Genomic DNA, 17,864 nt, shown 5'->3' on the forward strand with positions numbered 1-17,864 from the left:
GTGAAAACAGTGTAAACACATTTAAGACACTAAAGAAAAGTTGCATTGTTCTTTAACTGCGACTTCACTTAAAACTCATGTTTCTTTGTTGCTGATTATTCTTTCTTTTGAAAAGATTTATTGACAGTCATGACAGCATATATTTCATAAAAACTTTACACGTTGGTTACCTTCTTTGTTGCTGTTGCCATTCTGGCTGTCCCCCCTCCTCCTCCTCCTCTCTTTTTCGCGCCATCCGTGCTCACAAACGCCCCCTTTTACGACGACAACTGCTATAGACCAATAACAACAGGCGGCAGCAGCTTTGAGCCAATCCGAGGACAAGAGAGGGGCGGGGCCAGAAGCGACTCGCGGGAAACAGACGGGAAGGGGTTCAGTTTTTGCCGCGAAACAAGGGCTCTGAGAAGCTTTGTCACCGGCAGTTTACACCCATCCTGTTTGTCTTTTAATTTACAAAAACTAGCCTCAGATTTAAGGCTCAACTTTTTGCTAGTTTTGTTTATCTACCGACCGGCTTCAGCATGTCTGGCTTTGACGACCCGGGAGTTTACTACAGTGACAGTTTCGGAGGAGGAGAGGGACACGGCGTGGATGAAGGCGGACAGAAGAGGAGCCAGATCAAGAAGCGGTTCCGTGAGTTCCTCCGGCAGTTCAGAGTGGGGACCGACCGCACCGGCTTCACTTATAAATACAGGTACGTTAATTATTATGATAATAGGGTATGCAATCAAGAATTAGGCTGTAAGAAAACTTTTCAGGTGGGGTGAAAATCATTAGTGTCCTTGTAAAAACAAAAAAGATGGGTATCTTACGTGAAATACACATAAAGCACAGTCTTTAAAAGGGCAGTCCACACATTTTACTTGTAAATTCGGTTTATTAATTATAAAAGGGGGAAAAGCAGCCTATACAAACAGTTCAATGAAGTCTTTATGTGACTCTTGAGCAAGCTTACTAAGACCTGACCAAAACGACGTGAGGCCGCAATCAAATTTTGGGCTCGAAAATGTAGCTCAAAGTAAAATTTAACTCTTACACTTCTTCATAAAGTTGTAGTAAGGCGTTTGAAAGCGTTCATTAACAGTAAGCAAACATGCGGTCTAAGCAAGATGCTACCGAGTTGCATTATGGGTAATGAAATACTCGGCCTTTCTGGAGTTTGAAACGTTTTACACATCAAAAGTCGGATTATCGTTGCTGCTCAAGCTTCTTTCATCATCTCAGTCTGTTTCTTGTGTACTTGTTTACATGTAGCTGTAAGTAATGTAAATAGTAAAAGGACAATTCTTTGTTAGCATTAGCCGTTTTGTCTAAATAATACATATAAGGTGGCTTGTCAGATAGATAAAATAAACATAACTTACACAATATATATTAAAAAAAAAATCATAGAGGGGAGAAAGAACATTTAAAAACATTCAAATAATTGTGTGTGCAGTTTAAAATGAGCATAACTGATATTATAGCTGTAAATAAACAATAAAAAACTACATTAAGAAACAAGAGTGTTTTATTAAAGTCTCTTTTGTAATCATTATTGACAGCTAAGAACACTTAAATCTGTAAAAACAAAGCAGTTTCACATTAAAAATGAAAATCAGTTAAGTGATAAGCTAGTTTACAGCTGTAAAAAGTGTAGGTGATGTGAAAGAAAAAACCTTCAAATAATATGTACTTCTTTTTTCCTGGGGATACTAGAGCGTAACTTCTTAAACAAAGCATTGTCAATATTTTTGTCTTTTTTTCTTTCAATCCAGAGATGAGCTTAAGAGACACTACACCATGGGGGAGTACTGGGTGGAGGTGGAGATGGAGGACCTCGCCAGCTTTGACGAGGATCTGTCGGACTGTCTGTACAAGCTGCCGACTGAGAACCTGCCACTGGTGAGTCTGTTGCTATAGTGATTAAACCTGATTCATACCTTCCTTCACCAAAATCTATATTTAGGTGCAAACAGGAGTTGTTTTCTAACAATTTGGTCTGTTCTTCAGCTGGAGGAAGCTGCAAAGGAGGTAGCCGATGAAGTGACCCGCCCCCGACCTGCAGGGGAGGAGACGGTCCAGGACATCCAGGTCAATCTGAAGAGCGACGCACATCACGCCTCCATCCGCGGCCTCAAGGTACCCACATCCCTCCTTGTGCCTCGTTCATAGTTTTAATCTTAGATATCATGTGTATTCGACCTTATTTTGTCATTCTTCTCCCTGCAGTCAGAGCAGGTGTCTCGCCTGGTGAAGGTGCACGGCATCATCATCTCGGCCACCGCAGTGAGGGCGAAGGCCACCAAGGTGTGTCTGCAGTGTCGCGGCTGTCGCTCGGTCATCAACAACATCCCGCTGCCTCCAGGCCTGCAGGGCTACGCTCTGCCACGCAAGTGCAACAAGTGAGTATGAGCGTCTGGATCAAGGCCACATAAGCATTATGAATATATCGGTCCCTCCAGGAAGTCAGGATGCAGAAAAAAAAACACCTAACAACATTTCAACTTTTAAAAAGAATGAAATCAGGTTCTTAAAAATCCCAAAGAGGGCCAGAAATTCTGGAGGGACTTGTACACAACACATTCAAAGCTTAGGGTGCAAATTTTTGTCACATGTTCAACATCTTCCCTCTTTTCTCAGGGAGGATGCTGGGAGGGTAAAGTGCCCCGTGGACCCTTACTTCATCATCCCCGACCGCTGCGTCTGTGTCGACTTCCAGACGCTCCGCCTGCAGGAGTCTCCGGACGCCGTCCCTCATGGAGAGATGCCCCGTCACCTGCAGCTCTACTGTGACAGGTGATGAGCTCATTTCCTGCAGCTCTTGCAGAAGCACACATGAAGGATTGTTGGCTCAAACTGTTTCCTCCTCCTCCTCCTCCTCTCTCAGGTATCTGTGTGACCGTGTTGTCCCGGGCAACAGAGTGACCATCATGGGCATCTTCTCCATCAAGAAGATGGCCGCTGCAAAGGCGGGAGAGAAAGGGAAAAGTGCAGGCGTGGGCATCCGAGCGTCTTACCTGCGCGTGGTCGGCATCCAGGTGGACACAGAAGGAACAGGTAACGTGCACTAAACGCTCGTATTCTTGTGATACATGTGATTATAGTAGACGATGTATTAAAGGACCATGTTAATGTGTTTTTTTTTTCTTCCAGGTCGCGGAGCTACTGGATCCGTCTCTCCACAGGAAGAGGAGGAACTGAGAGCTCTGGCCGCTACTCCGAACATCTACGACTCTCTGGCCCGATCAGTCGCTCCCTCCATCTACGGCAGCGATGACCTGAAAAAGGCCATCACCTGTCTGCTGTTTGGAGGTTCAAGGAAGAGGTGAGGCACCTGGATACACTCCACATTAACTACATTTCCCAGCAGCAAGGGGGTAGGGGGTCCCTGTCTTTTCAATCAATTAGCTTTTTATTAGCTTAGCTCTTTTATTAGCTTAAACCCAGTCGTGTCCACAGAAGCTTCACTCACCTAAGCGTCTTTGACCCTTAAGAGCAGTTAATCTTCGGCCATGTTTTGGAATAAAACTGCTTAGTGTCTCTACACTTTCTCTCTACACGTTCAGAGTAAGCAATGTTTCTGCTTCGTGTCCTTTCAGGCTGCCTGATGGTCTCACTCGCAGGGGAGACATCAACCTGCTGATGCTGGGAGACCCGGGAACAGCCAAGTCTCAGTTGCTCAAGTTTGTGGAGAGATGTTCACCTATCGGGGTACTTATCTATTCTACTGTGCTCAAGGAGCTTTTATTACCCGATTGGTCTGAATGTTTTTCTCCCTTGACATACATCTGGAAAAAATTGGGATCGTGTTATGTTTGGGGTCTAGACTTTTAAATGCCATTAAGTGTACCCCTCATGACTGAAGCCAGCTGCCACTCACAACTACGGAGCCAGGGGGATGAAAGAGAGAGAGAGAGAGACATGGGGATCGTCTGGAACAAAAGTATTATAGTATTAAAAGTAGGCGGAGTTAACCAACAACTGAGGTGGAGATATGATGCCAATTTTAAGATAATTGGTGCCGGCCTTAGCGCTGCGTAGCTCCATGCCCTGTCCTCCTGCACTCTTAGCGGGCTTAGTCTGACCCTTGGTTAAGCTCCTGGGAGTCCCCCAGGACCAGGCCTGCCCTCCCTCGCCCAGAGAAACACTGCATCGGACCGCCGCATCCTAAAAATGCAAACATTCTTACTGAACAGATGTAACGGAGAAAATCACACCGTGGTCCTTTAAGCGGCTGCTTCCAAGAGACTGACAGGAGAGTGTGTTACTGAAGAACAGAACAAAGGTCTGCCCGTTACCAGAGCTGTCACACAGAAACACCTCACTTCACTTCGATTGTTCATGATTTATTAAAACTTTGAAAGGCATCTTATTTAACTTAAATGAGACTTTTTAATCTTAAAGACAAAAGAATAATTTGGTCTTCAAAAAGTTAGTCATGAAAAGCGGGGTCGTCTTATATCCGGACCAAAAGGTTACTTGTTTTTTTTTGCAGTGTAGTTCCCCTTTTTCTTCAGTCAGAACTTTAGTGATAACCCACCCGCTGACGCTAAGCCGTCTTTGTGCACCCCCAGGTTTACACCTCTGGTAAAGGCAGCAGTGCAGCCGGTCTGACTGCCTCCGTGTTGAGGGACCCCAACACTCGTGGGTTCATCATGGAGGGGGGAGCCATGGTGCTGGCTGATGGAGGAGTCGTGTGCATCGACGAGTTTGACAAGGTACATGTTTTTATTTTCAAAGCAGGAAATTAAACTTCAGTGGCGTCGCAGGATTAAAGACTAAACTCGTGTCTGTTGTTCAGATGAGAGAGGATGACAGAGTGGCCATTCATGAAGCCATGGAGCAACAGACCATCTCCATTGCAAAGGTATTCCCCACATGTGTACATTCTAAAACATCCTTTTCCCACTTTACTGAATGTTTAACTAACACAGTGTCTCCTCTCAGGCCGGCATCACCACCACCCTGAACTCCCGCTGCTCCGTGCTGGCTGCGGCTAACTCCGTGTTCGGCCGCTGGGACGACACGAAGGGGGAGGACAACATCGACTTCATGCCCACCATCCTGTCCCGTTTCGACATGATCTTCATCATCAAAGACCAGCACGACCAGCAAAGAGACATGGTGAGGATGCACGCTCAGGATGCTTTCCAGCAGTGTTCAAACCCCTGAATATATCGAGCGTGATGTTTTTGTAATACACGTCTGTTTGTAGACGCTGGCTCGTCACGTGATGAACGTCCACCTGAGTGCTCAGACACAGACCGAGGGGGTCGAGGGTGAGATCCCACTCGCCACCTTCAAGAAGTACATCGCCTACTCCAGAACGTGAGTATCTAAGTTTGTATTTCTGATAAAACAAACGCTTTTTCTTTTCATTTTTGTAAGCATGTTTGGCTCATCGATATTTGCTCCAAATGTTCACAGTAAGTGCGGCCCTCGGCTCTCTGCTGCGGCTGCTGAGAAGCTGAAAAACAGATACGTGGTGATGAGGAGCGGAGCCAGAGAGCACGAAAGAGAGTCGGACAAAAGACCCTCCATCCCCATCACAGTCAGGTACTTGTCTTTAACATCAGCAATAAAATGCACCTTCACTCCATCTTTTGAAGCCGGAAGTAATCCCTGTGTGTGTTTGTGTCTTCAGGCAGCTGGAGGCTGTCGTGCGTATCGCAGAGTCTCTGGCCAAGATGAAGCTGCAGGCCGTGGCTGGAGAGGAAGAGGTCGACGAGGCCCTCAGACTCTTCCAGGTGTCCACGCTGGACGCGGCGCTGTCCGGCAGCCTATCAGGTGCGTGTTGTTTGATATGATGTGTAGTATTTGTGACTGAAGCAAACTTTAGTTAAGCAAATTTTGTGGTATAAAACATTTTACATTTGTTAAGTGAAACTAGGTTTTATGTTTAGTTTTAATATGTAGACTAAAAGTAATAGATAAATAGCTGAAATCTTAATCTTTAAGTAATAAATACTTTTCTTAAAAATCTGGGGAAAAAAGTCATTTATAAGCAGATAAAATAGCTAGCAAACAAATGGATAGGAGGCAAAATATTTGGGTAAGTGGGCTAACGTCATTGGCTAAATTATGGATAAATGAAAGGCTAAAATAGCCAGCTTAAAAGTCATGTATTAGTGATTTAAAATGGCGGAAGTAATTTCCTAGAGCCAAAAGTAAAGGATAAAAGGCTAATAGTTAGCTAAAAGCTAAAACCACTGCTCATAGTCTACCCTGACCGCAGAGACTGTTAAGCATGGTTTTAAACGGTGCACTTATTTTACGTCGCTAACGTCTCTCCAACCACGTTTTGTTTCAGGCGTGGAGGGCTTCACGTCTCAGGAGGACCAGGAAATGATCTCGCGTGTTGAGAAGCAGCTGAAGAGACGCTTCGCTATCGGCTCGCAGGTGTCCGAGCACAGCATCGTCCAGGACTTCACCAAACAGGTCAGAACGAGAATCACCACAACTGATTAGTAGAAGTAGATTTTAAAATAGGGTTTAGTTTTCTTAGATGTCGCTTACTTCCTGATTTTTATGATACATTTTTTTGGTAGACGGTGAATCTTTCATTACAACACTGTAAACCTCTAAAGCATTATGTTGACTTGGTTTGAGTGAGTAGGCAAGATGTGACGTTTTACCAGCCCATGAAGGGAACTTTTAATCTTTTTACATAAACGTTTAAAACAAAGGGAATATGAAAACAAATCGGGCGCAAAGACAAAAATAAAACTTTAATTTGTGCTTCCCGTTTGTCCCGATTTGTTCCACTTTACAGAAGTATCCAGAGCAAGCCATCTACAAAGTCCTGCATCTGATGTTGAGGCGGGGCGAGCTTCAGCACCGCATGCAGCGTAAAGTCCTCTACAGAGTCAAATAAAACAAACAATGCTCTTATACATATTCCTATTATTGTTGTAATGTAAATAGTTTTGATCTGCATTTTCTCCATTTGCTGGTCTGGAATAATTTCTGCGCTCAGTCATGGTGAAAACGTGGGGTTTATTTTGTCGCATATGGATTCATAACTGTCTGATTACATGTTTCAGAATGTGCTGGAATAATAAAAAATATTTGGGTGTCACTGTTACACAAAGATGTAATCAGGTGGGTGTGTTGTGTGAAGAATGAAAGGATGGGAAGTGATTCAAATCGAACAAGACATAGTAAAAGAAGTACATATACAGTTTTCGCATTATAAAATTGTTTAATAAAGGTTATACAAATGACAAGTTCAATCAAACCTGTATTGATCCCACTTCTGGCAATTTGTTTGACGCAATTTGTGCATAAAAAACAGACGTACAGAAAACACAAAATACACATGAAAGCTAGAATATGGAATAAGATCCAAAATTAACACTGATAGTGAAGTAGACTGATAAATAACACGATAAAAGGCTCATTTAGCAGTCTGGAATTTTTGACTAGCATTTTTAAAAGCAGGTAAAACATAAAGGCGTCCTGATTGTAACAGAAAATTCACTTGCAAGATCACGTCCAGAAGAAGCTAAAATAGTTGCAGCTTTCTGGAGGATTGGCTGGCTGCATAAAGAATACATTTCTTTGTTTCACATTTTAAAATGTTCAAACTGTTTATGTTTTTCGGAGGCTGTAAAACCAGCAAATAAAAGATAAACACAAGAGACTTGAAATAAAAGATTGATTAAGAAATTACAGAAAAGGAAACTGTATCAGAAAATGCAAGTCTTGATTTCACATGTGGTTAGTAAAGTGCTGTTTGTGCAGATCCATTAAAAGTGCCGGTTACGGCCTAAAAGGAATACATTCCGATTCCAATAGTCGTCATGGCAACACACAATCCCACGGTGAACTGCATGATGGGTGAAGACGGGAACATGGAAGTTTTGACGACGCTGCCCTCCGATTGGTCCACCGTTTCTGCTGTGACACTCAACATTTTCTGCAAGTCGTCAAAAACCTGAAGGAAAAGGAATAAACGGTCAAACTGGCAGAATCCTGAGGCTGCACGTTTTAGATTCACTTCCTCTCTTACTACTTTCAGTGTGTTTGCACTTCTCAAAGACCTTATTCACATGGAGGCCATTTTCCTCTCAGGGTGGCAAGCTCAAATGCGGTTGTAATATACTATTGGGTTCCATGTTGTACCGGTTAAAAGAATTATTGTAAGCAATCAGCCACTTCCTTGCTAATGGCAATGTTAGCTAAGAAGTAGTTGAATGCTAACATTACCTTCTGACTGTGTTGTAACATAGGAAAGGTGTTAACTCCTAGCTAATGATAGTGTTAGCTAGGAAGCAGTTGAATGCTAACACTAACTTTTGTCTAACGGAAGCTAACGAGTTATCAAATATGTTTTAACAAAAGCTAAGTGTGCTAGCATGCCTTTCCTATTGTAACCTGTAACTCTTTAAAAACATTAATGTTAACATGTAGCTAATGGTTATGTTAGCTAGGAAGTGACTGAATGCTAATGTTCCCCTCTGACTATGTTGTGTCAGAGGAAAGGCGGGAACTCCTAGCTAATGATAATGTAAGCACATTAGAGGAAAAAGCCTGCCATATGAATATGACAATGCACTTGTGCGCCTGTATTCTCACCTGAATGTTTAGCTCAAAGGCAGCGACAGCCTCCTCCAGCACCTCCGCCCTCTCCTCCTCCGTCAGCTCGATGCTGTTCATGCGGCTCCTGTACAGCTGCTTGAAGCGGTTTGGGCTGCTCACGCCGGGGAAGGAGAAGAACGAAAGCCCGTCTTTGCCGCTCAGCCCGAGGGATTTCTGGGTAATTTTCCCAAGAACTTGACCTCCTGATAGATCCCCGAGATAGCGAGTGTAGGCGTGGGCCACTAAGAGTTCGGGGCTCTCTCTCCCAATCTGTAAAACAAGGACATGTTCAGCTGCTTTTTCACTTTAACTTCTTCCTGTAAGCGATAATGTCCAGTTAGCGGGTTGTTATTCTGTTATAACAACATGATCACTGTACATTATCTTGCTTTTTACACAGCCACTAACTAAAGACATCAATATTTTAACAAAAGATTTATATGAGATGTTATCCTGAGATAGGTTGGATCAGAGTGGCGTGCCTTGCAACATTGTATTATTCGAAGCAGCCTGTCATAGAGCAAGATCAGACTTTAGAATGCCGAAATCGACCAATCACAATTGAGTATTTTCCACAGCCGTGCCATAATAAAGATTAACTGAACGCCTTCCTCTCTGCTTACCTCTCGCAGTTTCTGTCCATATCTGTGAGTGGCTGCGGGAACGACCACGCTCTTCTTCCACTCTGAGCCGAAAAAATGCTCCAGATCGCTTTCGAGTGATTCCAGGCGGGCGAGTTCCTGGGGGAAGTATATCGGTGCGACAGCTGGATGGGAAGAATTTCTGTCCAGCTCCTCTTCCAGAGCTTTGTAGATCTCGTAGAGGGAACACAGCAGGACCTGACAACAAGAAACATATAAACATAAATATATACTACAAAGATAAATACACACAAATATGCTAACTGAAAAGCAGTTTGATTGTAACATTTACCTTGTACTGAGGCAGGGTGATCTGTCCCTTCTGGTAACTCAGCATCAGCTGTGTGTTTTCAGCGCGGATATGAGTGTCTTTAGTGGCTGCTTTTATCTGCTCTGATAAATCACTGTAGGGACCAAAAAAAGGCACAATTATTCAGAGTGAACTTTAAAGAAGACCAGCTGTTTAACACATTTGAAAAAAGTGAAGTGCAAAGGACCCGGACATTTTCTAATCCTGTGTCTGACTGTAAAGCGACGAATGCGTTATTACTCAATCTTGTAGTCATAAGATGCTGTTTAAATAACAATTCAAGTTGCATTTAACAAACTTTTTAGTGTGACTCTGCCTGTAAAGTTAAAGTTAATAAGTAATTCTGTGCTAAATGTTCAACCAGCCAGATCTAGATCATAAAAAGGCTTATTTTAACCCACGAACCACCAGTTGAATGCGTCTGTTTTAAAGCATGAAATCCTGAAAAACACAGCTTTGTGTTTAAAATGATTTAAGTTGTCATACCTGCCAACTTCTCCTGCTTCATATTTCCTGGCGCTCTTCATGCTGTCCATTTCTGCAAACCACAATGAACTTTTGTTTAGTTTTAGGAAACACATTTAAAAGGAGTAACTGTACGTTGACAGTGAATACAACATACCTGTTATGAACTTAAGTCTTCTGTTCTTTATGCTGGTCGGTTGTTGTCAGCTCCTCTGAGTGAGAATTCCTCTATGGCTTCACAGCTCCGTCCTGCCTCTTTTATACAGGCAAACATGATGACTGAAACTGCAGCAGCTGATTCAAAAGGGAAGTGAGAATGCTGAGTCACATTACTCACTGTGCTGAGGCTAAACGTGATGAGGCTAAACATGCGGAGGCTAAACATGAGGAGGCGAAACATGCTGAGGCTAAACATGATGAGGCAGGTTTGTGACTGTGGTGTAGAAATCTGAAAACATGACCAGGCAGTTATCAAAAGGACACTAAAAGCCAAGCACTCACTCTGATAGAAGAATACTCAGTGGTGAAATGTTACTAAGAAGTTTATCAAGTACAATTTCGAGGTACTTATACCCTACTTTCTAATACTAGACTATTTTTATAGAACTTTTTCAATCAAACTTTATTTACTCTTGAGAGGCCATTGGGGGCGACCATCATTTACATAAGATTACATAATATGAAGTCAAAATAGAAGCCAATCAAAGAGAAACAACAGAGATACAAATAGACAGAGAACAGGCAACATCAAAATGAGCCAAATAAATGGGTGTTTAGCTTTTCTAGATCATGGGAGGTATTTTAATTTTAGACAGATTAAGATCATTCAGAAGGTAAAATAAAATACAGATATACAGAAGAGCGCCAAAAGCTGAAAGTTCTTTTTTTATAGTTTTTAATCAATAAGTCTTTTTTTCGTTGTCTATCAAACTGAGAGATTCAAGCAGAAGAAGAATTTATGTTTATGAATAAAAAACTTTGCTTGTAGATTACTGATGTTATTTTACTTTGTTGTTGTTTTTTAAGACATATTAGATATGTATCATCCGGATTCTTATAGTTCTTATCCATTAAAATGAAAAACATAAACAATAGTAATGTAAATATATCTATTATTGTCCTTTTCTAGTCCACTCTGTCCTGTCCTTTTTTATTTTATAATCACGCCCCTTTATGCAGGCAGCCCTCCATTGGTGTTTGTTACCTCAGGGAGGGAAGTGGGCTGTGCTAGTGGATTTTCCAAAGGGAGAACACGTACACAAAACATAGCACGTTTGATAACGATTGCGAAACATGTAGTTATATCGACAGCACTGCTATATGATAAACAACAGATGCTGGGCGCGGCGGATCGACTGGTGTAGAAGGTAAGGTTGTTCTCCATGTTTATATGTAGCCATCATCAATGCTTTAGCCGAGCTCACATCTGGCTCAGCGGTGGATGTCAGCAGTCGCATCCCCGGCAGAGTGTTATAGCATCGGCTGTAGATTTCATGGAGAGCCGGGGGTTCTTCCCGCGAGCCAACTGCTGTTTCTGGGCATGTTTACACCAATTTCTGGTCGCTAAACGATCAGACTAGCTTCCTGTCTAGTTTGACGCTATAATATTTGGGATTCAATTTGCAGCTTCACAGTGTCGAGCAACAAGATGTAGTCAATGTTGCCTTAACATGGCCCAAATGCCCATACAGGCGAGGGCGTTAGATAACTATATAAAAGAGGCAAACAAGTAACATTACCTGAAGACAAATAACTGACATGTTATTATCTCCACAATATGGTCATATTATATCGAAGCAATATCACATGAGATGGAGTGCTGTTGTACTGAATATCAGCACGGCTGGGATTCCGTTAAAGGCAGTCACAGGTGTTTTTTGAAAAATGGTTCTTTCTTTTTATTTACAAAACGCAACAAATATTTCTATTAATAATTGTGGGCTAAACTGAAGAAGAAACAAACAAACAAAATGAAACGGATGAAGTGATACATTCATTTCTGTTGTTCAATGTGTGGCTGCTGGTTCGGCCATCACAAGCAGCATGTAGCTGTAAAACGTTTGTGCTGTTATTCTGAATAACTGCACGGCAGTGATTATCTTGCGGTATTGGGCCTATGACCAAACAGCCGTGCTGATATTCAGTACAACAGCACTCCTTCCAATGTAATTATCATGTGTTATATTTTTAACAACATTGCCTCATTTCTAGCAGGTTATGGATTCCAGCTTCTCTTGTTACATCCTTTTCATCTTGATTGGCTGCGTCCAGTGCTCCTTTGATAACCCTCCCCACCACAATGACACCCGCCACTATGAGTACTGTGTGCTTGGAGCCGGGCCTGCAGGACTGCAGATGGGTTATTTTCTTAACAAGGCTAAAAGAGACTACATCATCTTGGAGAGGAACTCAGGGCCGGGCAGCTTCTTTAACAAGTAGGAAACTTTTTAACAGCATCTCAAGTTTTTTATCCTCCTTAATCCTCTTTGACACATGCGTCTTCTGCTGTTTTTTGTGTTAAGGTATCCCAGGCACAGGAAGCTCATCAGCATCAACAAGATCCACACAGGGAGGCAGAACCGAGAGTTCAACCTGCGCCATGACTGGAACTCTCTGCTGAGCGATAAACCTGACCTCCTGTTCAAGAGAGTTAGCAGTGAGTTTTACCCGCCGGCAGATGCCTTCCCGTTATACCTGTCCATGTTCGTGAAGGAGCTCGGGCTGAGGGTTCGGTATGGTGTGGACGTCGGGAGGATCAAGGCTGTGCTGTCAGCCACTGGCAGGAGATACATCCTTACAGATCAGCATGCAACAGACTACACATGCGGGTAATTTTCTTCATACTACTGAGATGAAAAGATTATATTTGTTTGGATTGTAGATTGCATCGTGTCTTACTTTTCTCCTCTCTCCCTCAGCGTCCTTCTGGCAGCCACCGGTTTGTGGGTTCCTCAGAAGGTAGAGTTCGTCGGCTCTGATCTGGTTGAAGGCTACGAGTCCATCTCTACTAATCCTGAGGACTACAAGAACCAGGCCGTGCTTATTCTGGGCAAAGGGAACTCTGCTTTTGAAACAGCCCAGAGCATCTTGGGAAGAGCAAGTCGAGTGCACATGCTCAGTTCCAGCCCTGTTCGACTGGCCTGGCAAACGCATTATGTTGGAGACCTCAGGTAGTGCTAATGAGATGATGATTTCTTCTCTTCTCTTTTTGTTTGTATTGTTTACATTTGTACTACAACCACTTGGAATGGCTGGACATTAGCGGTCTATTTTAACTACTTATATAAGACTTTTAGTTTTTTTTTTTACTATGACATTAAGCTTTTGTTTGAACAATTTATCCCTTACTTTCAGCCACTTAACCATTTATCTAACTATTTTATCTATCAATACACTACTTTCAGCTTTTTTTGCCATTTATCAAATACTTTAGGCTAACAAGTTAGCTATGTATCCAAAAGCTAACTATTCTCGCTATCTATCTACCTACTATTTTCGGCTAGTTAACTATTTATCCAAGACTTAGCCAACTGTTTCATCTATCTATACACTACTTTTACCTATTTTGCCATTCATTAAATAGCCTGCTTTTAGCTAACAATTTAGCTATCTAACCACTGGCTAACTATTCTATATTCTACAGATCTACAACTTTTAGCTAACTTTTAACTATCTGTGCGCTACTTTAAACTACTTAAGCATGTATCCAAGTCTTTAAGCTATCTATTTGAGCTATCTATCACTACTTTAAGCTTGTTCGCTATTAATCCAAGACTTTTATTTAACTTTTTTAGCAATCTATTCCACTACTTCTCGCTAAATATTTTTGCTAGCCGTGTACTACTTTCAGCTTAATCATTTATCCAAGACTTTTAGTTAACTCTCTTAGCTATCTACTTTCAGCTATTTAGCCTTTTAACAAAAAACTTTTAGCTAACAATTTTAGCTATCTATCCATTTCTTCAAGCTTGCCGTTAATCCAAGACATATGGCTGACTATTTTAGCTATCTATCCACTACTTTGGCTATTTTACAGTTTATCCGATCCTAACTCTCTTAGGTATCCATCCACTACTTTAAGCTTTTTCACCATAAATCCAAGACATATTTTTACAGTTGTCCATTGCTTTAAGCTATTTCCCTATTTATCGAAGAATGTAAGCTAACTGTTTTAAACATATGTCCTTTAACTTTAGCTTTTTGACCATTTATCCCACATATTTAGCTAACTGTCTTAACTGTCTTCCTTAGTTTTCATACACTTTCAACTTAATTTCAAGCTGCTACCTGTGTTTGTGAATCATTCGTTCTACATTAATGTGAACTTCACCAACTTTCTGCATATTGTTTTTGTTTCTCAGAGCTGTAAATAATGAGCTACTCGACACGTACCAGCTGAAGTCCCTTGATGGGTTGGTTGAGGCACGCCTGGAGAAAATAGTAATCGCCCAACGAAAGGAGGAAGGCAGGAGGAGATCAGGAGGAGGGAAGAAAGAGAAGCGAGGGAAGTTGTACTTGACTTTAAAAAAGTACTTACAGAACCAGGAGGAGAATAACAGCTCTGATGTGACAAGAGAAGAACTGCCAGCGTATCACATTGACAACTTCTCTATGCGGAAGCCCTACGACCGCGTGATCCGATGCCTGGGATTCAGATTCAACTTCAGCATCTTTGACAGGTATAAATACACAGTGTATAACACATAAGGCTTATTTGATACAAGAGACATGTCCAATCAACAATTGCCTTCCTTTGTACTTCCTAGCTCTGCCTGCCCACCTAACAGTGAAAATGCAAAAGGCAGGCTGCCGGGGCTGACCGCCTGGTACGAAGGAAAAAACACCCCCGGCTTGTTTGTGTTGGGAACCGCTGCTCACTCCAGAGACTACCGCTCCTCTGCGGGAGGCTTCATCCATGGGTTCCGTTACACAGGTGACAGTCCAAAAGATGTTTCATTTCTGTTTGTGACACTTTAGACTAGATAGAGATAGTCCAGAAAATTGGTCAGCAGTGTAACACATAAGCAAGGTGATATTTTAATAAACTGTATGGATTTTCTGCCACAGCCCGGGCTGTACATCGTCTACTTGAATGGCTTTACCACAGCAACCCGTGGCCCTCGAACAAGCTGTTGATGACGCAGCTGCAGCCGTGGATCTTGAAGCGGGTTGATGAGGCCTCTGGGCCGTATCAGATGTTTGAGGTGCTTGGGGACATCATACTTCTTCGAGGGTAAGAAGATGTTTTTTTTTTTTATATCACTTGTAACAACTTGCTTGTCCCCAACTGTACTTTTAAGTAACTCTTGTACATGTCCCGATCACCACGTCCTTAACTAACTCCTTTTAATTAATGTGAAAGAGCAGCAAGTTACCAGTTTTTTTTTCCCTCAACAGCAAAGTTAAAAAATGAATCCTTTCCTCGCTGATCACATTTTGGTCCCTCCTTCTCTTAAGCTCTCACTGTGAATACTTGGAGGAGTTTCCTCTTCAGGCCCTGCCTCAGTTGTCGTCACTCTCGGGTCATGAGGTGTCCAAACATGGACTGATAGTTCTGGTCATGCAGTATGGGAAAAAGAAGATAGACTATTTGGGGGAGGACAGGTCAGAAACAGACTGGACCAAAGCTTGGAAATCCAACTTTCTGCACCCTGTTTTATACTACTATGACACTCTGCCTACAGGTGAGTAGAAACACTGCTACAATTTAAAAAGCTCTTTTTAAGAATAGAATTTGTGCAGTTTAATTTACGTTTTTTTTTTCCTCAGAGGAAGATATGAAGCGCCGACCTCGCGGCTGGCCCTTACCGAGACCCAAGGCAATCCATCACATCGTTGAGGACTTCCTCACTGAATGGGATGTTCCTGTATCTCATGTCCAGCCGCTAAGGCGCTTCCTGGAGCACTGCGTCCAGACCGACCTCAGGGCTTTCTATGCTGGTATGGCTTTTGGGTTTTATAAACTTGGAACAGAAAATGGGGACAGAACATGCTTCCACACTAGTTTCTGTCTGTAGTTTTCCTGTATAAACCAAAATGGTAACATTTGTTTAGCCCTAAACTGTACAACAAATAGGTCAGTTATTCAAAGCAATACAAAGGAAGAAAGTGAGGATGATAAATAAACGTTTTCATGCTTGTCAACGAGCTGGGTAGCAGATAAAGAGTGTAGCACCTGCATCTTCTGCATTTTAAAGCCTCATAACTGCGCCAAATCACAGAGAATTTCACGGTAGCGTCCAAAGCTAAGATTGCAGCTACAGCCACTCTGCTAAAATAGGCTAATTACCATTTTGAAAAATAGTTAAACTAGATTTACTTCTTCTTCTCCATGAGATTTTGTTTCACGCTAATTTTTAACGTGGCATAATAAACAGAGTTGCAAAGATTCAAGGACAAAAAGCGGTTAGAAAAAGACACATTGAGCTTTAGCTAGGGCTAGCACTGGCTATCTCTTCAGCTAGCTTAGACTTGCACCATATAGGCTGTCTCCTTGTATACATTTCTATGTCATAATTATGTTTATATGACAAAAATGTATTTTAATATATATTTATTTAGGCCTTAAAGTAAAATACAATTAATCTTTCCCATTGTGTTACTATCAAACGGTAATGTTAGCAAGGAATTATGTGAATGCTAACGTAATCTATTGTCTGGTCTCGGTAGCTAATAGGCTCTCTTTCCAGTGTATGTCCCTCCTGGTTTTCACTGTACATTTTTGTTGGAGTTGCGATAACAATTTGCCTTTTAAGTCGCTCTTCTAAACCAAGCCTCACACCACTTTCCCCCTGTGACAGCTGATGGAAATGCCACAGGTGTGTCATTTATGTTATAACAAATAGTAGCTTAACTCATTCTCGTTTTTTCTCATCTCTTTTAGAATCATGTTTCCGCTTCTCCCTCACCCACCGCAAGCCCCCGCTGTTCTGTCAGCAGGGATACTCGAAACAACAGGGCGTCACTCACGACCGTCAGCTGTGGCAGCACCCTCACGACGCTGGTCTGATGCCCCCCCAGAAAGATGGAGGCACACCAGGGGCTGACTCTGCATTCCCCAACTACCTGGCACAAGCTGGAGCCTCCATGTCTTCAGGACTTAAACTGGACCTTTGAATGTTGTACCTTAAGCTATGCTCTTCCCTCAGACTTTTTACCTCCAGGACACTGAATAGTTCCCCCCCGAAAGACCAAATATATCTCACAGCATGCCATACTGCTGATCACTGGTTCCCAATCCTTATGGCTTGTAAAGCAAATTCTTCTTAAAAACACATGTCACCCGTTTTTAAAATTAAACACTTGACTATTTCAACCAAAGAGTGATTTTCCTATCTTTATTTTAATAATGTTTAAGGGTCCAAATTGGTGAAACTATCCAAGAATCAAGCAGAGATGGAGGAAAGTATGAAACAATTAGCATAACTTTCATCTTAGGGCCCCTCCATGTTCTTCAGCTTATTCAGCTTCAGCTTATCACTCACGAAGCACTTTATCCCTCAAACTCCCTTATTTTTATTCTTCACAAAATATTTGTATACATTTTAACACGCCTTTTTCATATCATGTAAATCAGAATATAGTGTGCTATAAACGATTATGCTTTATTTTACAAGATTTTACCTGAATAAATACATTTTAAAAAGTGAAAACGGCTGTTTTTTTTACTTTAAGACACAATTGTTTCCCCTATTTTTATTTTACATGTGTTTATAATCTGATGCTCGTCTGTTGTCTTGAAAACGATTGTTAATTTAAAACTGTTTAAATATGTTTTTGTTTTAAATAAAGTTTATAGAAAAAAGGTGAGCGAGGGGAAATGGAACTACTGAAACGCAGCGTTTGATTGGCTTTCCGTTTGCTTAGATTCTATTGGACGGAAGGTA

The 17,864-nt window shown here is 41.9% G+C and overlaps 3 protein-coding genes across 4 annotated transcripts; 2 read left to right on the forward strand and 1 right to left on the reverse strand.

The window, feature by feature from the left end:
- The first annotated feature begins 397 nt into the window (after positions 1-397).
- Positions 398-7,433, forward strand: mcm5 (minichromosome maintenance complex component 5). The gene is made up of 16 exons (XM_069675903.1): positions 398-694; positions 1,758-1,884; positions 1,993-2,121; positions 2,212-2,384; positions 2,623-2,778; positions 2,870-3,039; positions 3,136-3,307; positions 3,582-3,693; positions 4,557-4,700; positions 4,784-4,849; positions 4,930-5,106; positions 5,198-5,310; positions 5,410-5,538; positions 5,627-5,769; positions 6,293-6,420; positions 6,755-7,433. Exons 1-16 carry the CDS (start codon positions 522-524, stop codon positions 6,854-6,856), a joined length of 2,214 nt encoding a protein of 737 aa, XP_069532004.1. The 5' UTR covers positions 398-521; the 3' UTR covers positions 6,857-7,433.
- On the reverse strand, positions 6,983-10,193 carry hmox1a (heme oxygenase 1a). The gene is made up of 6 exons (XM_069675906.1): positions 10,136-10,193; positions 10,000-10,051; positions 9,496-9,607; positions 9,186-9,401; positions 8,560-8,832; positions 6,983-7,918 (listed from the first exon to the last, which is right to left on the reverse strand). The coding sequence occupies exons 2-6, from the start codon at positions 10,047-10,049 to the stop codon at positions 7,751-7,753; spliced, it is 819 nt and encodes a 272-aa protein (XP_069532007.1). The 5' UTR covers positions 10,050-10,051; positions 10,136-10,193; the 3' UTR covers positions 6,983-7,750.
- Positions 10,194-11,241: 1,048 nt separating this feature from the next.
- foxred2 (FAD-dependent oxidoreductase domain containing 2) lies at positions 11,242-17,593 on the forward strand. 2 transcript variants are annotated; one of them, XM_069675905.1, is made up of 10 exons: positions 11,242-11,345; positions 12,190-12,413; positions 12,501-12,806; positions 12,897-13,148; positions 14,340-14,657; positions 14,745-14,911; positions 15,046-15,211; positions 15,436-15,662; positions 15,748-15,918; positions 16,862-17,593. In XM_069675905.1, the coding sequence occupies exons 2-10, from the start codon at positions 12,196-12,198 to the stop codon at positions 17,092-17,094; spliced, it is 2,058 nt and encodes a 685-aa protein (XP_069532006.1). In that variant the 5' UTR covers positions 11,242-11,345; positions 12,190-12,195; the 3' UTR covers positions 17,095-17,593. The 2 variants fall into 2 exon arrangements, with proteins under 2 accessions (XP_069532006.1, XP_069532005.1); XM_069675904.1 differs by having other exon boundaries at positions 12,193-12,413.
- Positions 17,594-17,864: the final 271 nt, after the last annotated feature.

Source organism: Semicossyphus pulcher, unplaced genomic scaffold (genome assembly GCF_022749685.1).
Source record: "Semicossyphus pulcher isolate SPU_LCO1_2020_fin unplaced genomic scaffold, fSemPul1.0.p SCAF_25, whole genome shotgun sequence".
NCBI classification, from domain to species: Eukaryota; Metazoa; Chordata; class Actinopteri; order Labriformes; family Labridae; genus Semicossyphus; species Semicossyphus pulcher.

Bases quoted from the DNA above. Each gene is read 5' to 3' on its own strand.
- mcm5 (XM_069675903.1), top strand. From the start codon at position 522: ATGTCTGGCTTTGACGACCCGGGAGTTTACTACAGTGACAGTTTCGGA. The intron at 3,040-3,135 runs GTAACGTGCACT...TTTTTCTTCCAG, and splicing joins GGTGGACACAGAAGGAACAG to GTCGCGGAGCTACTGGATCC. The intron at 5,311-5,409 runs GTGAGTATCTAA...AAATGTTCACAG, and splicing joins TACATCGCCTACTCCAGAAC to TAAGTGCGGCCCTCGGCTCT.
- hmox1a (XM_069675906.1), bottom strand. From the start codon at position 10,049: ATGGACAGCATGAAGAGCGCCAGGAAATATGAAGCAGGAGAAGTTGGC. The intron at 9,402-9,495 runs GTAAATGTTACA...TCTTGTTGTCAG, and splicing joins TCACCCTGCCTCAGTACAAG to GTCCTGCTGTGTTCCCTCTA. The intron at 7,919-8,559 runs GTGAGAATACAG...CTTTTCCTTCAG, and splicing joins CCTTTGAGCTAAACATTCAG to GTTTTTGACGACTTGCAGAA.
- foxred2 (XM_069675905.1), top strand. From the start codon at position 12,196: ATGGATTCCAGCTTCTCTTGTTACATCCTTTTCATCTTGATTGGCTGC. The intron at 15,212-15,435 runs GTAAGAAGATGT...CCTTCTCTTAAG, and splicing joins GACATCATACTTCTTCGAGG to CTCTCACTGTGAATACTTGG. The intron at 15,919-16,861 runs GTATGGCTTTTG...CATCTCTTTTAG, and splicing joins CCTCAGGGCTTTCTATGCTG to AATCATGTTTCCGCTTCTCC.